Genomic DNA, 16,997 nt, shown 5'->3' on the forward strand with positions numbered 1-16,997 from the left:
TAGTGGGAGAGCAATGAACACCGCTATCGAGTGAATATCATTAAGCTCGGTCCCGGCAGTGGAGTCAAGCATTCGCTAGCGGGACCGCCGGGATCGAACTTGGCTTGACAGCTGTAACGTGGGCGTATATATTCTGTGCGCATAGAGGAGTTCGACAGCAGCTCGGCGCAACGTATGTATACAGCACGACAGTACGATCGTAGTTCAATGCGCCCTGCCCCATCAATAAATGTGTATTTCATGTGGCGATGTGGTCTGCAAACCACTAGCAAGTATATATCATAAGCCACCGCTCTACCAGAGTAGGAAGGCACACGTAAAGGAAATCTTACTTTCTTCAGGAAATCGTAGGACGCCTTGGGCGTACGCCGCTGGGTGGCGAAGTCGACGTATGTAACCCCGAAGCGGGTGTCGTACCCGTCCGCCCTAGCAAGTCAGTAGTCAGTCGCTACTCACTTGAGCACTTAAAAAAACATTCTTACCATTCGAAGTTGTCCAGAATGCCTGCAGAAGCAATGTGAGGGGTAGCTGACCAAGCGGAGGACGAGCGGTGCTTACTCCACGCGAAATAACCCTTGACGGGCACACCGTCCTCGTTGGCTGCGCGAAGCAGGGCATCCGTGTAGCCTTCGTAGTAGTCCACGCGGGCTGTGTCGTTGACGACCTTTTCGACAGGAAGCGAGTTTTCGCCTTTCACGGGGAAACCGTTCTCGGTCACGCTGCTCCGGCACTCAGTGAATCGGAAGTCGAAGACGGACCCCAGTGCAAGACGAACTAGATGGGTTTCTTGTACGTCTGCCATTAACGTCAGCGATCTTATATTTTTGAGATGACATTCTACAGAGCGTACCTCCCACAGGTAGTTCAGCAGCTGCACTAATGCGTCAGGACTTGATTATATTTGGGACGAAACGGACAGGCTCACCGAGCGGAATCCAGGCGGATCTATAAGATGGGCTGAGTGGTATGTTCTTGAACCATGTCCCCTTGAGATAACTTACACGTTTGCAGCCAAGATACATGCGCTATGCAAAGAGAGCCGTGAGATTCACAACAGAGTGACTCAGATGACTAGTACTGGTGCACGTACATTCCTTGCCCAGTTGAGTCCCATCTGGCTTGGTAAAGGTATTTTTCACGTTCCCTTGGATCTCACTGTCGCCTCCCTCCACTATTGGTGGTTTGAGATGGTTAATAGTAAATGACACCCTCAAAGGATGGTAAATAGCTCACTGGCGAGTTGAGTGGTGTACGTGTTCAAACCGAAGAAATCGGAGGATCCCTTGACCACAGAGATTTCTTCCTCCGTGAAGTCGGGGAGGCGGTCGCCGATCATATCTTTCACCACTTTGGGATAGTGGCCTTTGTATATCGGGTCCTGTAAACGGCTCAGGCGACACTACATATTACAGACCGTCTCGTTCTTACCGCAAAGCGGCCTAGAAACGACGTTGAGTGCCTTTGTCAATATGTTTGGCTGTAAACTCACCAAGCTTGAAGGCGATCGCACGCTGAGCAGCAGCCACGTCTGAGCACCGATGTCAATTCATACGATACCAACGAACCCCGCAAAACCGCATACTTTCCGGCGAATCGTCATAGGGAATCTGCCAGCTGCAGTCCAGAGTGATCCCGATCTGGCCTCCCTGACTGGCTTGAAATTCGTCGCGGTACGCCTTCACAGCATACGCGTGGGCGATGAGCAGATTGTGCGCTACACTAACAGACATTGCAAATGTGTTAGCGATGCACGACGCACAGAGGAAGGCCACGAGAGACGTACATCCAGTGTTCAGTGTCACCTTTATGCCCTGGAGCGAAGGCCCCGGTTGCGTAGCCCAAGACGGAGATGCACCATGGCTCATTGTGAGTGATCCTAGGAAGAAACGCACTCTAGGTCAAAATGGTGTAGGAAAAATACAATCCTATGCGGGCGCTGACCAGTCCTTGACTTGGTCCCCGAAATATCTGAAGCAGGTCTACGACGCCGGATGGCTAGTCTTTTAGTAACGAAGCTCGTAATAGTAGGGCATACCCTGGCATAGTTGACGTAGTCTTGTACGATCTCCTCCTTGTTTAACCATCCTCCGTAGCGATCGTGCAGTGCCTGTGGGAGGTCCCAGTGGTACAGCGTCTACAACGGCACAGTTTGTTTAAGCCACGTCGACGCGCGACCTTTGAGTGGCCCGACGCATGCTCACTACGATCGGCTTGATGCCGTTCTTACGCAACGTTTGGATAAACACGCCATAGTGCTCGATGGCGTCTGCGTTGATCAGGTCGCCGCGCCCACCCTGCGGGATGATCCTACTCCACGAGATCGAGAAGCGGTACGAGTTCGCTCCCGAGAGCTTGAGGAGGGCGATGTCCTCGCCCCAGCGCCGATACGAGTCGGTCGCTACATCTCCGTTGGAGTTGTCCTTGATCTTTCCCGGGGTGTGGGAGAAGGTGTCCCAGATGGAGGGCGAGCGGCCTTGAACGTCAGGAGAGCCTTCGATTTGGTAGCTCGCTGGTGGGGTACCTGTGCATCACGGTCACCGTCTTCAGGTCGAACGGAGGCGTACCTGTGGCATATCCCCAGAGAAAGTCGCTCGGAAGCTTCGCCGTCATATTCGTTGTAGTTCGAGGTCCCGCGTCTGTGCTTGAGACGTCTACGAGCACTGGCGTCCCACGTCTTCAGCTCGTTGTCCACGCCCCTGTTCCTTTATATGCTCGACGTAGACGGGAAAACTTCGGGTAAGGAAGGCGGTCTTGGGTCTTGCACATGACGTCCTGGTCCTAGTAATGATCGTATTGAGTAATAAAATAGACTCAACTTACCGAGTTGCTTGGGAAAGAGAAGACTTTCTTCGGAGGACTTCGTACCGCACTCTCACGGGACGAAGTTCGAGGTACTCAGCAATATGGGTACAACGTTGCTCGACGCGTTACGAATGGGGGTTCATTGACGTCACTAGTTGTGAGTATCAAGCAAGAGGTAAACTGGAAGAGCCTAACTTAGAAAATTGAGTCCAGCGGTGCAGTCTTATGATGTACAAGTAGAGCTAAAGGCGTCGCAGCCGGAAGTCATGCACGCTTCCTACCGACCTACTGAGACTTTTGCTGAATGATGGCCATGAAACGCGGCATATGCAAGAGAACTGCCTCGACGGTGTGCGATAGGTTCTCTCGTTCACAGCGCACATCGATCCGCTAGTCCGGGAGACGGTCGAAACGTCGGTTCCACCTTTCATGCCTTCGCGCCTCTATGCAATGACTGATTAGATGTAGTAGGAGTGTATAGTACGAAGCTCGCAAATATGTGTCTGAAAACCCGAATGTAAGCCGAGATGGTAGGGCAGTGTCAACGATAATCACTCACCTCATTAACGATTACTGAACAATGCCCAGCGGATCCCCTCATACAATTCGTTAAGACCCGGTTTCCGCTTTGGAGGTCTTCTCTGTATGATTGCGGCGGCTGCAGCTGCTGCGTGCGCCGTCTACATCAGGATACCCGGCCCTTCCCGTCTCAGATGGTAGTATACTGACCCTCGCTGCGCGCGGAGTTTCCACCGCCCCCACCGCCTCCCGTCGGTTCCTCCTGAACTGGCCGGAGACTCTTCTCCTTGAGAGCTTTCTCAAACTGCTCGAAGGCGCTGAGGACCACGTCCGCTCGCTTAGCGGGCTGGGGAGAGTCTGGTGTCCGCCGAATGTCCGCAGGCCACTGGTCTTCCGGCACGCCCATCTTGTCGAGATTGGCGTGTAGCTTGCCGAGGGCTTGGACGTAGTCTTGTCGCGCTTCGTCGTAGAGGTCGTACACGCAAACCGCACAGCCGGACATGCAGCACTCTGTCAATAAACAATACCTTCAGTACTGCTCAGTCGTACACTCAATAAATCTGGCGCACCGTCTTCCGCAGGAGGTTTGGGAGGCTGAGGGATCACGAACCCCTTGAATATCCTCTGCGTCTTCTGCCCCGCATGCGTACTGGCTTCGCGCGTGTTCTCCGCGGAAGTGAAAGGCACGTCCTCCTGCGATGACTCCCGCTGTCCCTGCAGGTCCTGTATCTCGCGACCATACAGCGTCTTGCCCCGCAATGAGCGCTCCAGACGTTCATGCCGCCTCGACAGATCCTGTCCTCCGCGAAAGGGCCGCTTCAGCTGTGAGAGCTGCTGGGAGTTGACAGTGGGAGCGTTGGCCGGGGAGGCCTCCGGTTCGTTGAGCGGTCCAGCGGTCGCCAGACATCGTATTGGCGGGCTATGAGTGTCTGAGCATCGTAGAAGATCTTGTGCGTGACTCCGCTGTCGAGCGAGAGGGCGCGATAGACGTAGCAGGGACATTCACGGCGTTGAGCATGTCGTGGATGCCTTCACCCCCGAGCTCACGCTCGCAGGGTATGACTTCAGCTGGGCGCCTATTCGCCATGAGAGGAAGGTGGCTCCCACGCCGCTGATATACGCGTACCCGTATACAGCTGGGACCGGTACCTGCAGTCCTGTGGCGGCAGCGACCATGGCGTCCTCCTCATCCAGCATCCCTCTGAAGACGTTCTCGCTCGAAAATGACATCAAGGAGCTCAGCGCGCAGGACGATATCTTCAGATACGATCAAGTAGAGAACAAGCGGATAAACGTCGAGAGGCCTTGGGCACGCGAGTGAGTACTGCACCTCATGCCTTCCTTGAGAGCGAAGGGCCCTCGGTCAAGTGTCGGCCTTCTGGGAGAAGAATGTGTGTGCTGAACGAAGCTATCTGCCTAACAGCCCACACTACTTCAAAGTGTGCAAGATTTCGGCTGTGGCACTCATCAAGATGGTACGCACCCTCCTGCTGCGCTGCGAACGCGTATGCTCACCCAGCTTGGTCCCTAGGCCATTCACGCAAGATCGGGTGTTCCATATGAGATCATGGGCATCATGCAGGGCAAGGTGCAAGGGAACGCACTCGTCATTATCGACTCGTTCGCGCTGCCCGTACAAGGCACGGAAACGCGCGTCAACGCAGCGAACGAGGCGAACGAGTACATGGTCCAATATGTCGAGGGCAGCGAACGGGTAGGCCCCACTCTCCTACATATAATTCGCCCACCACTGACACCGCCGCAGGTATCACGCCTCGAGAACGCGATCGGCTGGTATCACTCCCACCCGGGGTACGGCTGCTGGCTCTCGGGCATCGACGTGAACACGCAGATGCAGAACCAGAAGTTCCAAGACCCGTTCGTCGCGGTCGTCATCGACCCGAACCGCACGATCTCGGCGGGCAAGGTTGACATCGGCGCGTTCCGCACGTACCCGGAGGGGTACTCGCCCCCGGACGCCGGCAGCAGCGAGTACCAAAGCATCCCTCTGAACAAGATCGAGGACTTCGGCGTGCACGCGAACCAGTACTACCCGCTCGAGGTGCAGATCTTCAAATCCACACTGGATTCGGAGCTTCTGGGCCTGCTATGGAATAAGTACTGGGTGAACACGCTCAGCCAGAGCGCGCTCATTTCGGTGCGTATTGGTGTTCCGAGGTTGTGTGCGTCTTTGTGTTGATCCTGGTTATAGAATCGAGCATACGCAGCGTCGCAGCTTGCAGACCTGCACCAGAAGCTGACCAAGGCACAAACCTCAGTTCCTGGGACACGGGCGCCACAGCCGATCCTTATTGACGAGAAGGCCGTCATCAAGGTATGTCGGATCGCATATTTGGATCGTGCATTTGAGGCTCACTCTCGCAATAGAACAAGGAAGACAAGAAGAAGGACGAGTCCGCCCTAGCGAAAGCGGTGAAAGACAGGTCCGTCGGCTTTCAGTTTGCATCATTCTCCTGTAACGGATACTGACCGATACCTTAGCGACAAGATCGCCACGGAGGCGCAACACGGTCTTATCGCGCAAGTCCTCAAGGACGTTATCTTCTCGTCGCGCCTCAGTGCTCCGGGCTCCACCACGAACGTCTCCGATGCCGTCGACACAGCGATGGCGATCGGCTGAGCGTTCCCCAGTATCGAGTTGCAGGGAATAGAGTCCCGGATCTGTACGTTTTGTCTTCCCCCGATCGATGTAATCAGTACCGTCGCAGCGCTGTCGTTGTCGTGCTCCTCTGCATGTAGACTCCCAATGTATTCTATCCACCCGACCTGCCTGATGTTGACGCCTGCGAGTTCGAGACTAGTTGCACCAAGTGGTCTAACGTTGAATAGGTGCAGCTTGAATTGCTTGCGCCGACAAAGCTATTGCTACAATATTACGATTATGTATACGTCCTTCTCCCTCACCAAAGTATGCACGGACAGTCCTCTCCTCTTCAGCCTAAACCTCCTCGTCAGAATCCCACTGACTACCTCGCCCGGTACTGCTCCCGTCCTTGGGCCCGCGCATACGCAGCCACGGCGCGCCCATCGTGAATCCGTCCACCTCCACCGACTCGACACTCCCCTGCTCGCTCTCGGTCTCACTCTCGTCGTTGTTCTCCTCAGACGGCGACTCGGGCTGTGCAGCCGGTGGAGGCGGATGTGCGTTGCGCGCCGCGACCCTCTCCTTCACAGGACTCTCCTCTGGATCCGGCTCGCGTCCGCGCACCCCCGTCTTGTGGTGTGCCTTCGCCACCACGTTCTCCTTCCCCTTCACGCCCGCCTTCGCACCCGCCTCCCCGTCTTTCGCTTGCTTGCCTCCCTTCCCGTCCTCGTCCTCCGGCTCATCTTCATCGAACTCGCTCAGGCCCTTGCTGACTTGTTGCTCCATACGCTCCGACGCCCGCCGCACGCGCCGCCGCAGCGCAGGGTGCGTCGGGAACGGCGTCTGCAGCGGCAGCTCGATCATGTACCGCATGTTCTCCCGCGCGTCCTCTCCTCCCTCGGAGGAATACGCCCCCGGGAGCTCGCCGTCGGTGTCCGTCCAGAGCGCCTCACAGTCCGACGGGATGTCTACCGGGAGCGTGCTTGGGCTCGATGGCGGGATGTACGCCTCCGCTCCGTCCGGATCCGGGTCGACGTCCGGGTCGCGCTCCCCGCTCACGTACCGCCGGTGCCCGTAGCGGTGCGCGCCCCCGCGCGCCCCGATTGGAGATGATGGCACGTCCCCCTCCGCCATTCTTGCGCGTGTCACCCTCGAAGGCCCCGCTACCGCACTCGACGACGCGGGTTTGGGGCGACGCATGGCGCGCTCGCGCGCAGCCTCGCGTTTGAGGAAGCGCTCGAACGCGTTGTGCGCGTTCCAGCGCTCGAGCGCGGCCTCGTCCGCGGTCTCGTACGGACTGAGGTCGGGGACCTCGTCGCCGTCATCTGTGTACGGCCGCTCGGGTGCGGGTGCGTCGGACCCGGACGAGCTGTCCCAGTCGCGCTCAGAGTCGCTGCCGCCGTTGAGGGTGGCTTGCTGCAACGCCTTGCCTTTGCGTATGCGCTGGAGCTGCGGCGCGGTGGAGGTGGAGGGCGGGGCAGAGGAGGGCGGGATGTTAGGGGCTATGTTCGCGATGCGGACCGCGCCAGCTGTGCCGCCGTGCGCGGCGAAGACGTATGGCGCGTTCCCGATGCCCTTACGGGGTGGTACGCGCGCCTGGTTCACTGTGATGTGGACGGTGGTGGAGGGTGTGTGGTGCTACACGAGGATAGTTGTGAATGATGCGTATCGGGATAAGAGCAAGCCCAACATACGTAGATGATGCCTTTCTTCAAACTGGGGCCATCCGTCCACACGCTTGACAGAAGAAAGTCGTCCTCGGGCTCCCAGTCCCACCCCTCTTCCTCGTCGTCCTCGTCAGCTGTGGAGTCCATCGTTCCGACATCTGACTGTGTTATCGAGGCTCCGCCGAAGACGTCGTTGTCCGCACGGCCGACAGGACCATCAGGAAAAAGCTTGCGTTCTCGCGTGCTTGAGAGCCTGGCGTACAACTTGCCTGTACCGTCCTTGATGACCCCAGGGCGGTACGTGTTGGTGTATAGCCGTACATTCTCGTAGACCTCGAAAAGATGTCCGTCCTGCGCTTCTGGAGGATCTTCCAGATTATCGGCAACGTCCTTGGGCTTATGAGAGGCAGGAGGCGCCCGTGATCGCAGAACATGGTTCCCAACGCGTTTGCGGCGGCGGACGCGTAGACGTGCATCGCTAGCAAGAAGAAAGAGAACCAGCATGTGGAGGAGGCGGAAGGAGTAGTTCAGCGGGACCTGCACGATGCGGTATGGCGCGTCCGATACGGATATCTTCCGAGGACGCGCCGCGGGATCGGCGGTAGAGACGAGCTGCAAGCGGAGGACGATGTGCTTGCTGAAGCCGGTCGGGCGCGGGATTGTCAAGGCTCTGAGGGCGCGGTTGAGGCCAAAAGGGTTGGAGGGCGAGTCGTGGGGGATCGACTCGGAGTATGGCGAGCGGAAGTACGGGAGAGTATAGGGCGTGGAGAGGCATGACACGGAGGTTGAGGGAGACGAACCAGCAACAGAGGAGAGGTAGCGTCGTTTGCTGGCAGGAAGAGGCGGCGAAGACGATTCTGGCGTGTCAAACGCATCCCGGGGTCGTTTGAGCATATGAGAGTTGGCGAAGGAGGAGGAGATGGAGGAGATGGAGGAGGTGAGGATGTTTCCGAGGAAAGGGTCGCAGCAGTCGACGAGCCCCGGCGCTTTATTTTGCCCCGCGCTCCGCGTCAACCGAGCCACGTGACCGCGTCCCCATACCAGCGCCTCGCCGCTCCATCCCCTCTTGACACTCTCCTCCATCTCCTCCTCGTGCTTCTGCCCGCACGGCCCATTCCAATGCATGCTACCCAGCCTGTCCATAGCAACATAAACCTTAGTCACACAGGCAAAGCTATACGGAACATCCTGAATTGTAACACCCTCAGGAGCTGACACGCTGCAGCGTCGGTCGGATGCACTCGACGCGGATGGAGATTAGCCGGGGTTCGCACCCACAATCCATCTGTCTCCCTGCTGGTATGCATTATTTCAGTGCTCAGTCTGTGCAGTATCTCCATTGCTTTTTTCCGCGAGCAGCTCCTGCTTAAAGCTTGTCGATAATCCACTCTACCGACCCACGGGTCACGGTGCGCTGTGCTCTTGGACGCATGGCTCTGGACTTTCTGATGACGACCGCAATCCTGCATACGAGCATGCACACACAGCCTCACTTCAGAGCGACCGTGACCGTTACAGGGTGATTGCTCTAACAAAGGTGCTTATCCTCATCGCCATAGACGCCTATGCCACTGGCTGCCTTTGTGGCGGAGTGAAAAACCTCAAGTATCGACTATTCCTTTTCGTTCACCCCCACCACCACGAAGAGAGAACGTCCGTCATCACTGGTTGCAAGTCGTGTCTATATCTCATGCGGATATCAATATACTGACAGACGTGTACCACAGCGGGCGCAGTACGTCCGTTACTTTAGTAAAGCCACAATGTTCGACAAGGTCGTGAACTATCTTCGCAAGCAGCGCTCTCGGTAAGAGTGGCTCGGAGCACACAACTCCTACCGTACTAATACTCTGCTTATCAAACGCAGAGCCCGTGGAAGCCACCAAGCCCGCGGGCTTTCGCCAGAGCAAGAGGCCGTCCGCCCAACCGCTAGTGGCACACACCTCGCACGCCGTCGCCAGGCTATATATTATGATTTCTCAATCCCTCAGTCGGAATCTGGGGAGTTCGGGGATCTATGGCACGCTTACGCTGCTCACGAGTTGGCGGTAGCATCCCAAATGCAGGATCAGTTTACCCATGAGGAGGACTTCTCGGCCGGCCAGGATGTAATCGTGGATACTCCCCCTCAAGGCAGGCGGTGGAACTCCTTCTCCCACGGCATCAGCAAGCTCCCCGACGAACTTCTCGTTCAGGTTTTGCTCTACTCTCAACAGAACCAAAATATGTTGGTATGCCGTCGCTGGCGCGGCCTCATCGTTAGCCACGCGTGTTTTTGGAGTACCATTTTTGCGAAAGGACACCCGGAATGGTTGAAACTCGCTCTCTCTCGCTCTAAATCAGCCATGCTTCACCTTGGCCTCGACCCGTCGACCCTCGCCTCTGTGCTTTCCGAAGTAATACCTCACCGCGAACGGATACGCTCTCTAGGGCTGGAGCGATGCCAATCTTATGCCCAGGTCACGGCTCTATCTTCCTTGTTTCAAGCCCCATTCAAATGCCTTACGGTACTTCAACTGAAGACACCTACAGACGACCGTCCGGATGCCGGCTACTTTGTCCTTCGCCCGGAACACTACCCCCAGTTGACAACTCTGATTCTGGCAGGCGTTCACGTTCAGTGGACGTCGTCCCTCCTGTCTCAACTCACCACTTTGTCCCTCAAATTTTGCTCTATATGGCCCTCTCCTATGGACGGGGACACGTTTCTCGACGTCCTTCGACACGGACAGCGCCTCACAACCCTAATGCTTCAAGACTTCATGAGTGCAGCTTGCTCGGCCATTCCTTCCCGAACCCGACCTCCCATTTCGCTCTCTCGCTTGAAGCTCGTCTACCTCATCGACACAGAGCAGTGGGTCCGTGAGTTCACGACCCGCGTCCGAACGCATACGCCGCCCGAACTATCGCTCACCGGCGAAGTCGTCGTCGGCGATTTCGACAATACCCCCATCAGCCGCCGGGGGCTCCTGCTCGCACCCGCAACACCCTTCTTCCCGGACAGCGGCGCCAGACTACACATCCACGCGACTCGCACCACGGTCATGCTCACCGACTGGGCCCGCACCCCAGAGGGCGCGGGCCACAAGATCTACAACGCCCACACCCCCAACGGCTTCTCGGCCGCGATCCTCCGCAGCCCCACCATGTTCTGCTTCCCGTCCTCCTCATTGTCTATACTCGACATCAGCGTACCCATGCACGACATGGACCGCGACACGCTCGACGCGTACCTCGAGGGCGCCCCGCGCCTGCAGTGGCTGCACATCGGCTGCGGGAAGGACGCGAGCCACGCGCTTCCGGCGTACGTGTTTGACATCCTCGCGGCGTGTCCGTATGACTCCGTGGATGAGGCACTCTACCCGGCGCGGTGGCCGGAACTGACGTATCTCGGGCTGGGAGGGCTGGACTGGGACGGCGGGGCGGTGATGGACGCGGCGCTGCACTGCCTGAGGATCCGGGAGGCGGACGGTGCGCGGCAGCTGGAGTATTTGGCCATCCGCGTCAGGCCGCGGCACAAAGAGGGGAAGCCTGAGGAGCGGGGTGAGTGGGAGGAGGTGGATATCCGGTATGCGGAGCGGTTGGAGGACATGGTGTCGTGCGAGTTCTCGTTCGCGGTCGGCCCTGACATACGCGGAGTTTATTAGTCTGAACGCAATCGGATACCCTTACACGTACATGTATTCTCTAATTAGGTCGAAATGGTATAATACGCAAGGTCTGCAGGTACGTTCTTGCCGCACACTATCGACAGGAACGCGACGCGTTCGCGGTATGCATATGTACATGTAACGGCGCGAGCGCGGACTTAGGGCTCGACAAACTCTAATAACAGTCTTTCCCCGCGCTCATTACCATGAGCATGCACACACAACCTCGCTTATAAATTAGATCATAGACCCTACAGAATGAGTGCTCTTATAAGTGTTTTGGGAATAACGCCTAAGGCCTAGGTATCGTCAACACGATAGACGCCTATGCCACTCGTTGCCTTTGTGGCGGAGTTTGCCATGGTGGAAAGCCCGAACCATCGTGCATCCCTGGTTATCTACATCCACCACCTCCAAGAGCGATCGTCTGTTATTGTAGGTTGCCAGTTGTGTATTAATCTCGTACCGATATCAGTCTACTGACAAGGGTACACGACAAGACCACGTCCGTTGTTCCGATACAGCATTAATGTTCGACAAATTTGTCAAATATCTTTGCAAGCAACGCTCTCGGTGAATGCGACTCAAAGCACATATTTTTACAGCACTGACGTACTGCTTACTAGATTTAGAGCAAGCGGAAGGCCCCAAGCCCGCGCGCTTTCTCCACAGCCAGAGGCCTGCCCTCCCGCGGCCAGTGGCACTCATCTTCCACGCCGTCCCCAGACTCCATACTATGCATTAGCATCAGCTCTTCACTCTGATTCTAGGGAGTCAGATGATCCATACCAGGACGCCACTGCTCACAAGATGGACGAGGCGACCCATTCACAGGACGAATACATGCCTGAGTTCACGTCTGGGGAAGAACTCGCGCCGGAGGAATCCACGCTAGAGGAGGATTTCGCGGTGGAGTTCACGGAGGCTGACTCCGCGCCAGAGGAGGGATACCAGACCGGCAACAACACGATCGCGGATACGTTCGCCCTTCGTAGGAAGTGGAACTCCTTCGCCTCCATCAGCAAGCTCCCCGACGAAGTGCTCGTTGAGGTTTTCCTTTGCTCATGGACAAAGAACTACTATGCTGGGGCGTACGAATGGGACATTGGTCTTGTCGAGCTCACCCGAAACATGCTGGTATGTCGTCGCTGGCGCGCCGTTATCGTCAGTCATGCGTGTTTCTGGAACAAGATCGTTGTCAAAGGACGTCCGGAATGGCTGCAACTAGCCCTACCTCGTTCTCAGCTAGCTATGCTTCACTTGAAGTTCGATTCAACCACTCTGGCCTCCCTGCTTCCAGAGATGTTGCCCCATCGCGGTCGAATCCGCTCGCTAGAGCTGGAATATGACGGATCCGATACTCAAATTTCGGCTATATCTGTCATGATTCAAGCCCCCTTCAATTCCCTCGCAAAACTTGCTATCAATTTTGCCAAACCCGGTCGTCGACTCCGTGGCCGCCGTCATTTTGTCATCCTCCCGGAACTCTACCCACAGTTGACGGACCTTACCTTGGTAGCCGGTCATGTCCAATGGACCGCGTCCTTCCTATCTCAACTCACGGCTTTGTCTCTCAACGACTGTTCTGTGTGCTCCTCCGCCATGGACTGGGACACCTTTTTGGATGTGCTCCAACACGGACAGCGCCTTGAGACCCTCGTACTCAAAGGCTTCATGGGTGCAGTCTGCTCGCCGGACATCCCTTCCCGAATTCGGCAACCATTCCCCCTCGCGCAGCTGGATACCATTTTCATCGTCGATACAGAGCAAATGGTCCGACAGTTCCTAGCATGTGTGCGGACGCCCACGCCGCCTGAGTTGGCACTTACCGGCGAAGTTGACACCGGCCATCTCGACGGTGCTCCTATCAGCCATCGGGGGCTCTTGCTGGCACCCCAGGTGCCTTTCTTCGCAGACAATGGCGTACGGCTCCACATCCACGGCGGTGCCACTGCGTTAATGTTTACCGACTGGCATCGCGGTTCAGTGGTATCGCGGTACGAGTCCTCCGTCTTACCTCTCCCCTACTCGGCCGCACTCTTTGGTAGCCTTTTCGTGGACGCATTCCCGCGGACCTCGATATGTATGCTCGACCTCAAGGTCCCCATGCGCGACATGGACCTCAAGAAGCTTAACATGTACATCGAAGGGGCCCCGGACTTGCGGTGGCTGCACATCGGCTGCGGTAAGGACGCCAGTTACCCGCTTTCGGTAGCACATGTATTCGACGCCCTCACGACGAGTGCGCTTAACCTATATGAAGCTTCCGCGGTACCGTGCCGGAATCTGACCTACCTGGGGCTGGGAGGGCTAGATTGGGATGGCGGGGCAGCCATGGAGATGGTGATCGACTGCCTGAGGATCCGGGAGGCACGGGGCGCACAGCAGCTGGAACAGTTGGCAATCCGCGTGAGGCCACGACCTCCCAATGAGGGGGAGATGGACGGTGGGTGGGAGGAAGTGGACCTGTCGTACGCTGAGGAGCTGGAGGACATGGTGTCGTGCGAGGTCTCGTTCGCAGTCGGCCCTGACCCACACGGGGTCTATTAGTCGAAACGCAATATATACGCTTACCTATACTCCTCACAAGCCCTTTGCGCACAATTCCGTGTCGTTTATCGACACATCTTCACTGGCATAAGTCTCAAACAGTTCCAAACGCAACCTCTCCGTTCAGATGGTGGCATACCGCGAACGCGTGGCGGTCCCCGAGGTTGTGTCCGGCGGAAAACGTAGATGTAAATGTCTGTGTGTTGCACCATAGATTTTTTTATATACACGCCGCGCGGCGCGCTATGTGTATTGAGTGAGTGAGGGAGTACTTGAGTCGTACTATTTCGTTGTCTAAGCTGAGAGTCGTGTACAGCGTTCTAACCGTGGGAGTTAGAGGTATATATAACGTGAGCGCGGAACTTAGGGCGCTAAACTGCGCGCACAGGGCTCGACCAGGTTCCGCTGCTCTCCTCAAACCCGCAGGTCTTTGCGCGTCTGCGCACTCACATTCACGCCCACTGATTCTATCCATTCTATCATCAAGCCGCTTTGGAGCCGAGAGTAATTGAACTCGGACTCTATCACTCATCAGTTTCGTGCTGCCACACCAAAACAGGATATGATACTGTTCGGTCCTTGTACAACTTGAATGTATACCGCATGCGGTACTGACACCGCACCAACAGAACCTTGTCAAGCAGTACCCGTGTTAGATTATCGTACCCGTGGATACAGGGACTCCCTTATATGATCGCTACTCTATCTATCTGTCACATCCGGGAACTCAGAAGTCGCCAAGGCTCCAGCCTAGCCCCCAACATCGGAGGTTGCGGAGACTCGGACCCGTTGAGAGGCACGTATAATTAATCGGCTCTCCATTGGCGGATTCCTGTTTCGGGTGTAGTAACGTCGCTGTTCACCGCAGAGTTCTAACTATACTCACAGACACACGAGCGATGACAGATGACATTCAGTATTTTATAGGCACTCTAAAACCTGAGTAGCCAGGGGCAGGTCCACACAAGCACACCCTCCGCCGCCGCCGCCCGCTCTACTATGGGGTCTGTGACGGCTTCGAGTCCAGTAGCTGAATCTTTCGGTGATATAGCGGATGACTTCTCGCAAATGTGAGTTCTCGTCACTCGTTCAACATCCGCCGCTCATGACTCCGACCTGACACCAGCCGTGCTGCAAACATCGCATACTTGATCCCTACAGGTAAGCTAATTTTTGTCCACCGCTCATGTGCACTGACATCACACCTCCCGTAGCTTTTGTCTGCTACGACTACCTCTTGACTTCCGGCCGTGAGGTCCAATACATATGGCGGCGTGGTTTCTCAGGTCCTGCGCTGTTGTTCTACACACTGCGCTACGCCACCCTATGCAATGTGTTCTTCGCTGTAACAGACATTAAACCGTGGGCTAATATGTCTGATCACGTACGTTCTTACACCACTTTTTCCGCATCAGATGCTTACAGCTTCTTCTACAGGAGTGCGTTCTTATTCATTACAATACACGTAGTCCATCGCGTCGACCGGCTGATCCCTGGAATATAGTTGTGTGATAGTCACCATATTTCAGATGGCCCTGGACATCATACTTTTGACCACTGTCACAGGTACTTCCATTTATTTTTCGACCATATACACTCATTTGCTGAAACCGTACCTTTCGCTGGTCAGTAAATTCCGCATTGAGAGCGTACGCGCTGACTTCACGCAACAAGGTTGTCCTGGTCATTGTCATCGTGCTCGGTTTAGTCGGCCCTGCGATTGTCTTGGTGAGTGGAACCCGCTCTGGATTCATCTCCGCCCTACAACCCATCCGTATCGCGGACACCATCGTTCATGGGCGGTTTCCGCGGCCACGGCGATTATGTTCTGACCCCAAGCCTCTTTGCAGTTCACTTTCACCGAGATGGATGTAGGCACCATCACCTTGGCCTCTTCAGACGTGCTCGCGTGCGGCTATGATAATCTCCTCCCAGACATTGTTTACGAAAAGTGAGTGCAACGCTCTTCTATCGCACCTGAAGCTGACTCGGACGGAATAATCACCGACAGTTGTGTGTCTTTACTACCTCCAGATGGTAACGCTGACATGGACCTGGCCCTGGATGATCAGGGATGATCGGCGCACGCACGAGCAGCATACTCGTGGACATGCTCGTCCTCATCATCACTTGGACGCAGCTGTGGTACTACTCGAATCGTTCCGAGGCGGCACAGGCCCGCGTAGGTTCTCGCCGGAGTGTTATTATGGTCTTCCTGCGCGACGGTACGTGGCCCTGAAGCCGTTTCGGTATCTATCTTAACCCACAAAATCCGGTGTCTGACATTTTATTCCTTAGGCACGGCCTATTTTCTGTGAGCGCCGTTCCTTGCACGCAAGACGCACCTAGATTGAGTAGCGTCTGAATGACCGTGTCTTGATCTATAGAGTGCTTCTGATAGCAAACCTCGTCGGCCTCTCTCTCATTCGACAAATCAACGTGAGTCCTCGCTGTCGCCGCCTGGTGCCACTACATGTGGTGTGTACTGTGCTAAAATATTCTCCTCTCTCCCGCAATCAACGTACCTCGTATAGCTGCTCGAGCCCGCCTCGACTTGGATCTCGGCGTAAGTCACTGCCCGTCCTCTGTGCATGTTGGCACTTGCTCGATCGCACGCTGATGCTCGGGCCCCCAGACTCACCGCGATCATGACCTGGCGCTTCATCCTCGATCTCCACGAAGCGGACGATGCGCGTCGCGGCTCCTCTGCTACGGGGAGCATCTGCGGGGCCGACACGGCCGCAACCGCACGGTCTTCCCCGGACTTGATGTTTCGCACAAGGGCGCAGTCTGGAGGCGTGTTTAGCGTCCTTATTGTGGACGGTGAGGCGTGCGTTGTGGAGGAGGATGTGCATGGGTCAGGCGAGGGTGTAGAGGCGAGCGAACCGGGAGTAGTTGTTTGCGGGGATGCGCATGTCTGATCGCGGAGCGTACACATTGGTGCGCTCAGCGGTGAAATCTCCTCAATGAGGCCATTCAGAGCGCAACGTGGATACTAGAATCTCATGATGGTTGTAGTCAAAACCGGCCCTGACAGCGGATACTGTACCCGGTCTTCCTCCTCAACACGATGCGCGGAGATGCCGTCCTTTTATGCCGAAATCAATGTGCAAGATAATTGTCTGCTGTAGGAAGTCCTCCCCATTCTATATTATCTACTACGTTGTCTGGAGTAGCGCCATTAAAAGCGGCTTTTTGTTGAGT

The 16,997-nt window shown here is 56.1% G+C and overlaps 6 protein-coding genes across 6 annotated transcripts; 3 read left to right on the forward strand and 3 right to left on the reverse strand.

Annotated features, from left to right (window-relative positions):
* Positions 1 to 238: 238 nt before the first annotated feature.
* Positions 239 to 2,610, reverse strand: TRAVEDRAFT_171192 (beta-glucosidase 1A; the record flags this gene model as incomplete). The annotated part of the gene is made up of 18 exons (XM_008043077.1): positions 239 to 265; positions 333 to 426; positions 483 to 504; positions 559 to 719; positions 776 to 795; positions 851 to 871; positions 926 to 945; positions 1,002 to 1,025; positions 1,091 to 1,171; positions 1,234 to 1,378; positions 1,429 to 1,439; positions 1,490 to 1,528; positions 1,583 to 1,719; positions 1,784 to 1,876; positions 1,942 to 1,979; positions 2,036 to 2,134; positions 2,202 to 2,509; positions 2,565 to 2,610. 18 exons carry the CDS (start codon positions 2,608 to 2,610, stop codon positions 239 to 241), a joined length of 1,386 nt encoding a protein of 461 aa, XP_008041268.1.
* A 901-nt stretch (positions 2,611 to 3,511) lies between these two features.
* TRAVEDRAFT_129915 (uncharacterized protein) lies at positions 3,512 to 4,323 on the reverse strand (the record flags this gene model as incomplete). Its single annotated transcript, XM_008043078.1, has 2 exons — positions 3,512 to 3,831; positions 3,891 to 4,323. 2 exons carry the CDS (start codon positions 4,321 to 4,323, stop codon positions 3,512 to 3,514), a joined length of 753 nt encoding a protein of 250 aa, XP_008041269.1.
* Positions 4,324 to 4,482: 159 nt separating this feature from the next.
* Positions 4,483 to 6,105, forward strand: TRAVEDRAFT_171197 (Mov34-domain-containing protein). Its single transcript, XM_008043079.1, has 7 exons — positions 4,483 to 4,638; positions 4,745 to 4,796; positions 4,853 to 5,035; positions 5,087 to 5,479; positions 5,534 to 5,656; positions 5,710 to 5,765; positions 5,824 to 6,105. The coding sequence occupies exons 1-7, from the start codon at positions 4,496 to 4,498 to the stop codon at positions 5,960 to 5,962; spliced, it is 1,089 nt and encodes a 362-aa protein (XP_008041270.1). The 5' UTR covers positions 4,483 to 4,495; the 3' UTR covers positions 5,963 to 6,105.
* Positions 6,106 to 6,280: 175 nt separating this feature from the next.
* TRAVEDRAFT_73378 (uncharacterized protein) lies at positions 6,281 to 8,736 on the reverse strand (the record flags this gene model as incomplete). The annotated part of the gene is made up of 2 exons (XM_008043080.1): positions 6,281 to 7,564; positions 7,621 to 8,736. The coding sequence occupies 2 exons, from the start codon at positions 8,734 to 8,736 to the stop codon at positions 6,281 to 6,283; spliced, it is 2,400 nt and encodes a 799-aa protein (XP_008041271.1).
* A 620-nt stretch (positions 8,737 to 9,356) lies between these two features.
* TRAVEDRAFT_22028 (uncharacterized protein) lies at positions 9,357 to 13,793 on the forward strand (the record flags this gene model as incomplete). Its single annotated transcript, XM_008042674.1, has 6 exons — positions 9,357 to 9,400; positions 9,461 to 9,824; positions 10,422 to 11,136; positions 11,289 to 11,319; positions 12,014 to 12,380; positions 12,510 to 13,793. The coding sequence occupies 6 exons, from the start codon at positions 9,357 to 9,359 to the stop codon at positions 13,791 to 13,793; spliced, it is 2,805 nt and encodes a 934-aa protein (XP_008040865.1).
* A 999-nt stretch (positions 13,794 to 14,792) lies between these two features.
* On the forward strand, positions 14,793 to 16,714 carry TRAVEDRAFT_49989 (uncharacterized protein; the record flags this gene model as incomplete). The annotated part of the gene is made up of 11 exons (XM_008042868.1): positions 14,793 to 14,863; positions 14,920 to 14,954; positions 15,008 to 15,177; positions 15,468 to 15,584; positions 15,644 to 15,664; positions 15,729 to 15,744; positions 15,866 to 16,018; positions 16,092 to 16,107; positions 16,181 to 16,232; positions 16,328 to 16,359; positions 16,429 to 16,714. The coding sequence occupies 11 exons, from the start codon at positions 14,793 to 14,795 to the stop codon at positions 16,712 to 16,714; spliced, it is 969 nt and encodes a 322-aa protein (XP_008041059.1).
* Between the last annotated feature and the right edge of the window lie 283 nt (positions 16,715 to 16,997).

Source organism: Trametes versicolor (assembly GCF_000271585.1).
Source record: "Trametes versicolor FP-101664 SS1 unplaced genomic scaffold TRAVEscaffold_9, whole genome shotgun sequence".
Lineage (NCBI taxonomy): Eukaryota > Fungi > Basidiomycota > Agaricomycetes > Polyporales > Polyporaceae > Trametes > Trametes versicolor.

Coding starts and splice junctions, on each gene's coding strand:
- TRAVEDRAFT_171197 (XM_008043079.1), top strand. CDS start 4,496: ATGGCGTCCTCCTCATCCAGCATCCCTCTGAAGACGTTCTCGCTCGAA. Junction 4,797..4,852: donor CTGTGGCACTCATCAAGATG/GTACGCACCCTC, acceptor CTTGGTCCCTAG/GCCATTCACGCAAGATCGGG. Junction 5,657..5,709: donor ACGAGAAGGCCGTCATCAAG/GTATGTCGGATC, acceptor CTCTCGCAATAG/AACAAGGAAGACAAGAAGAA.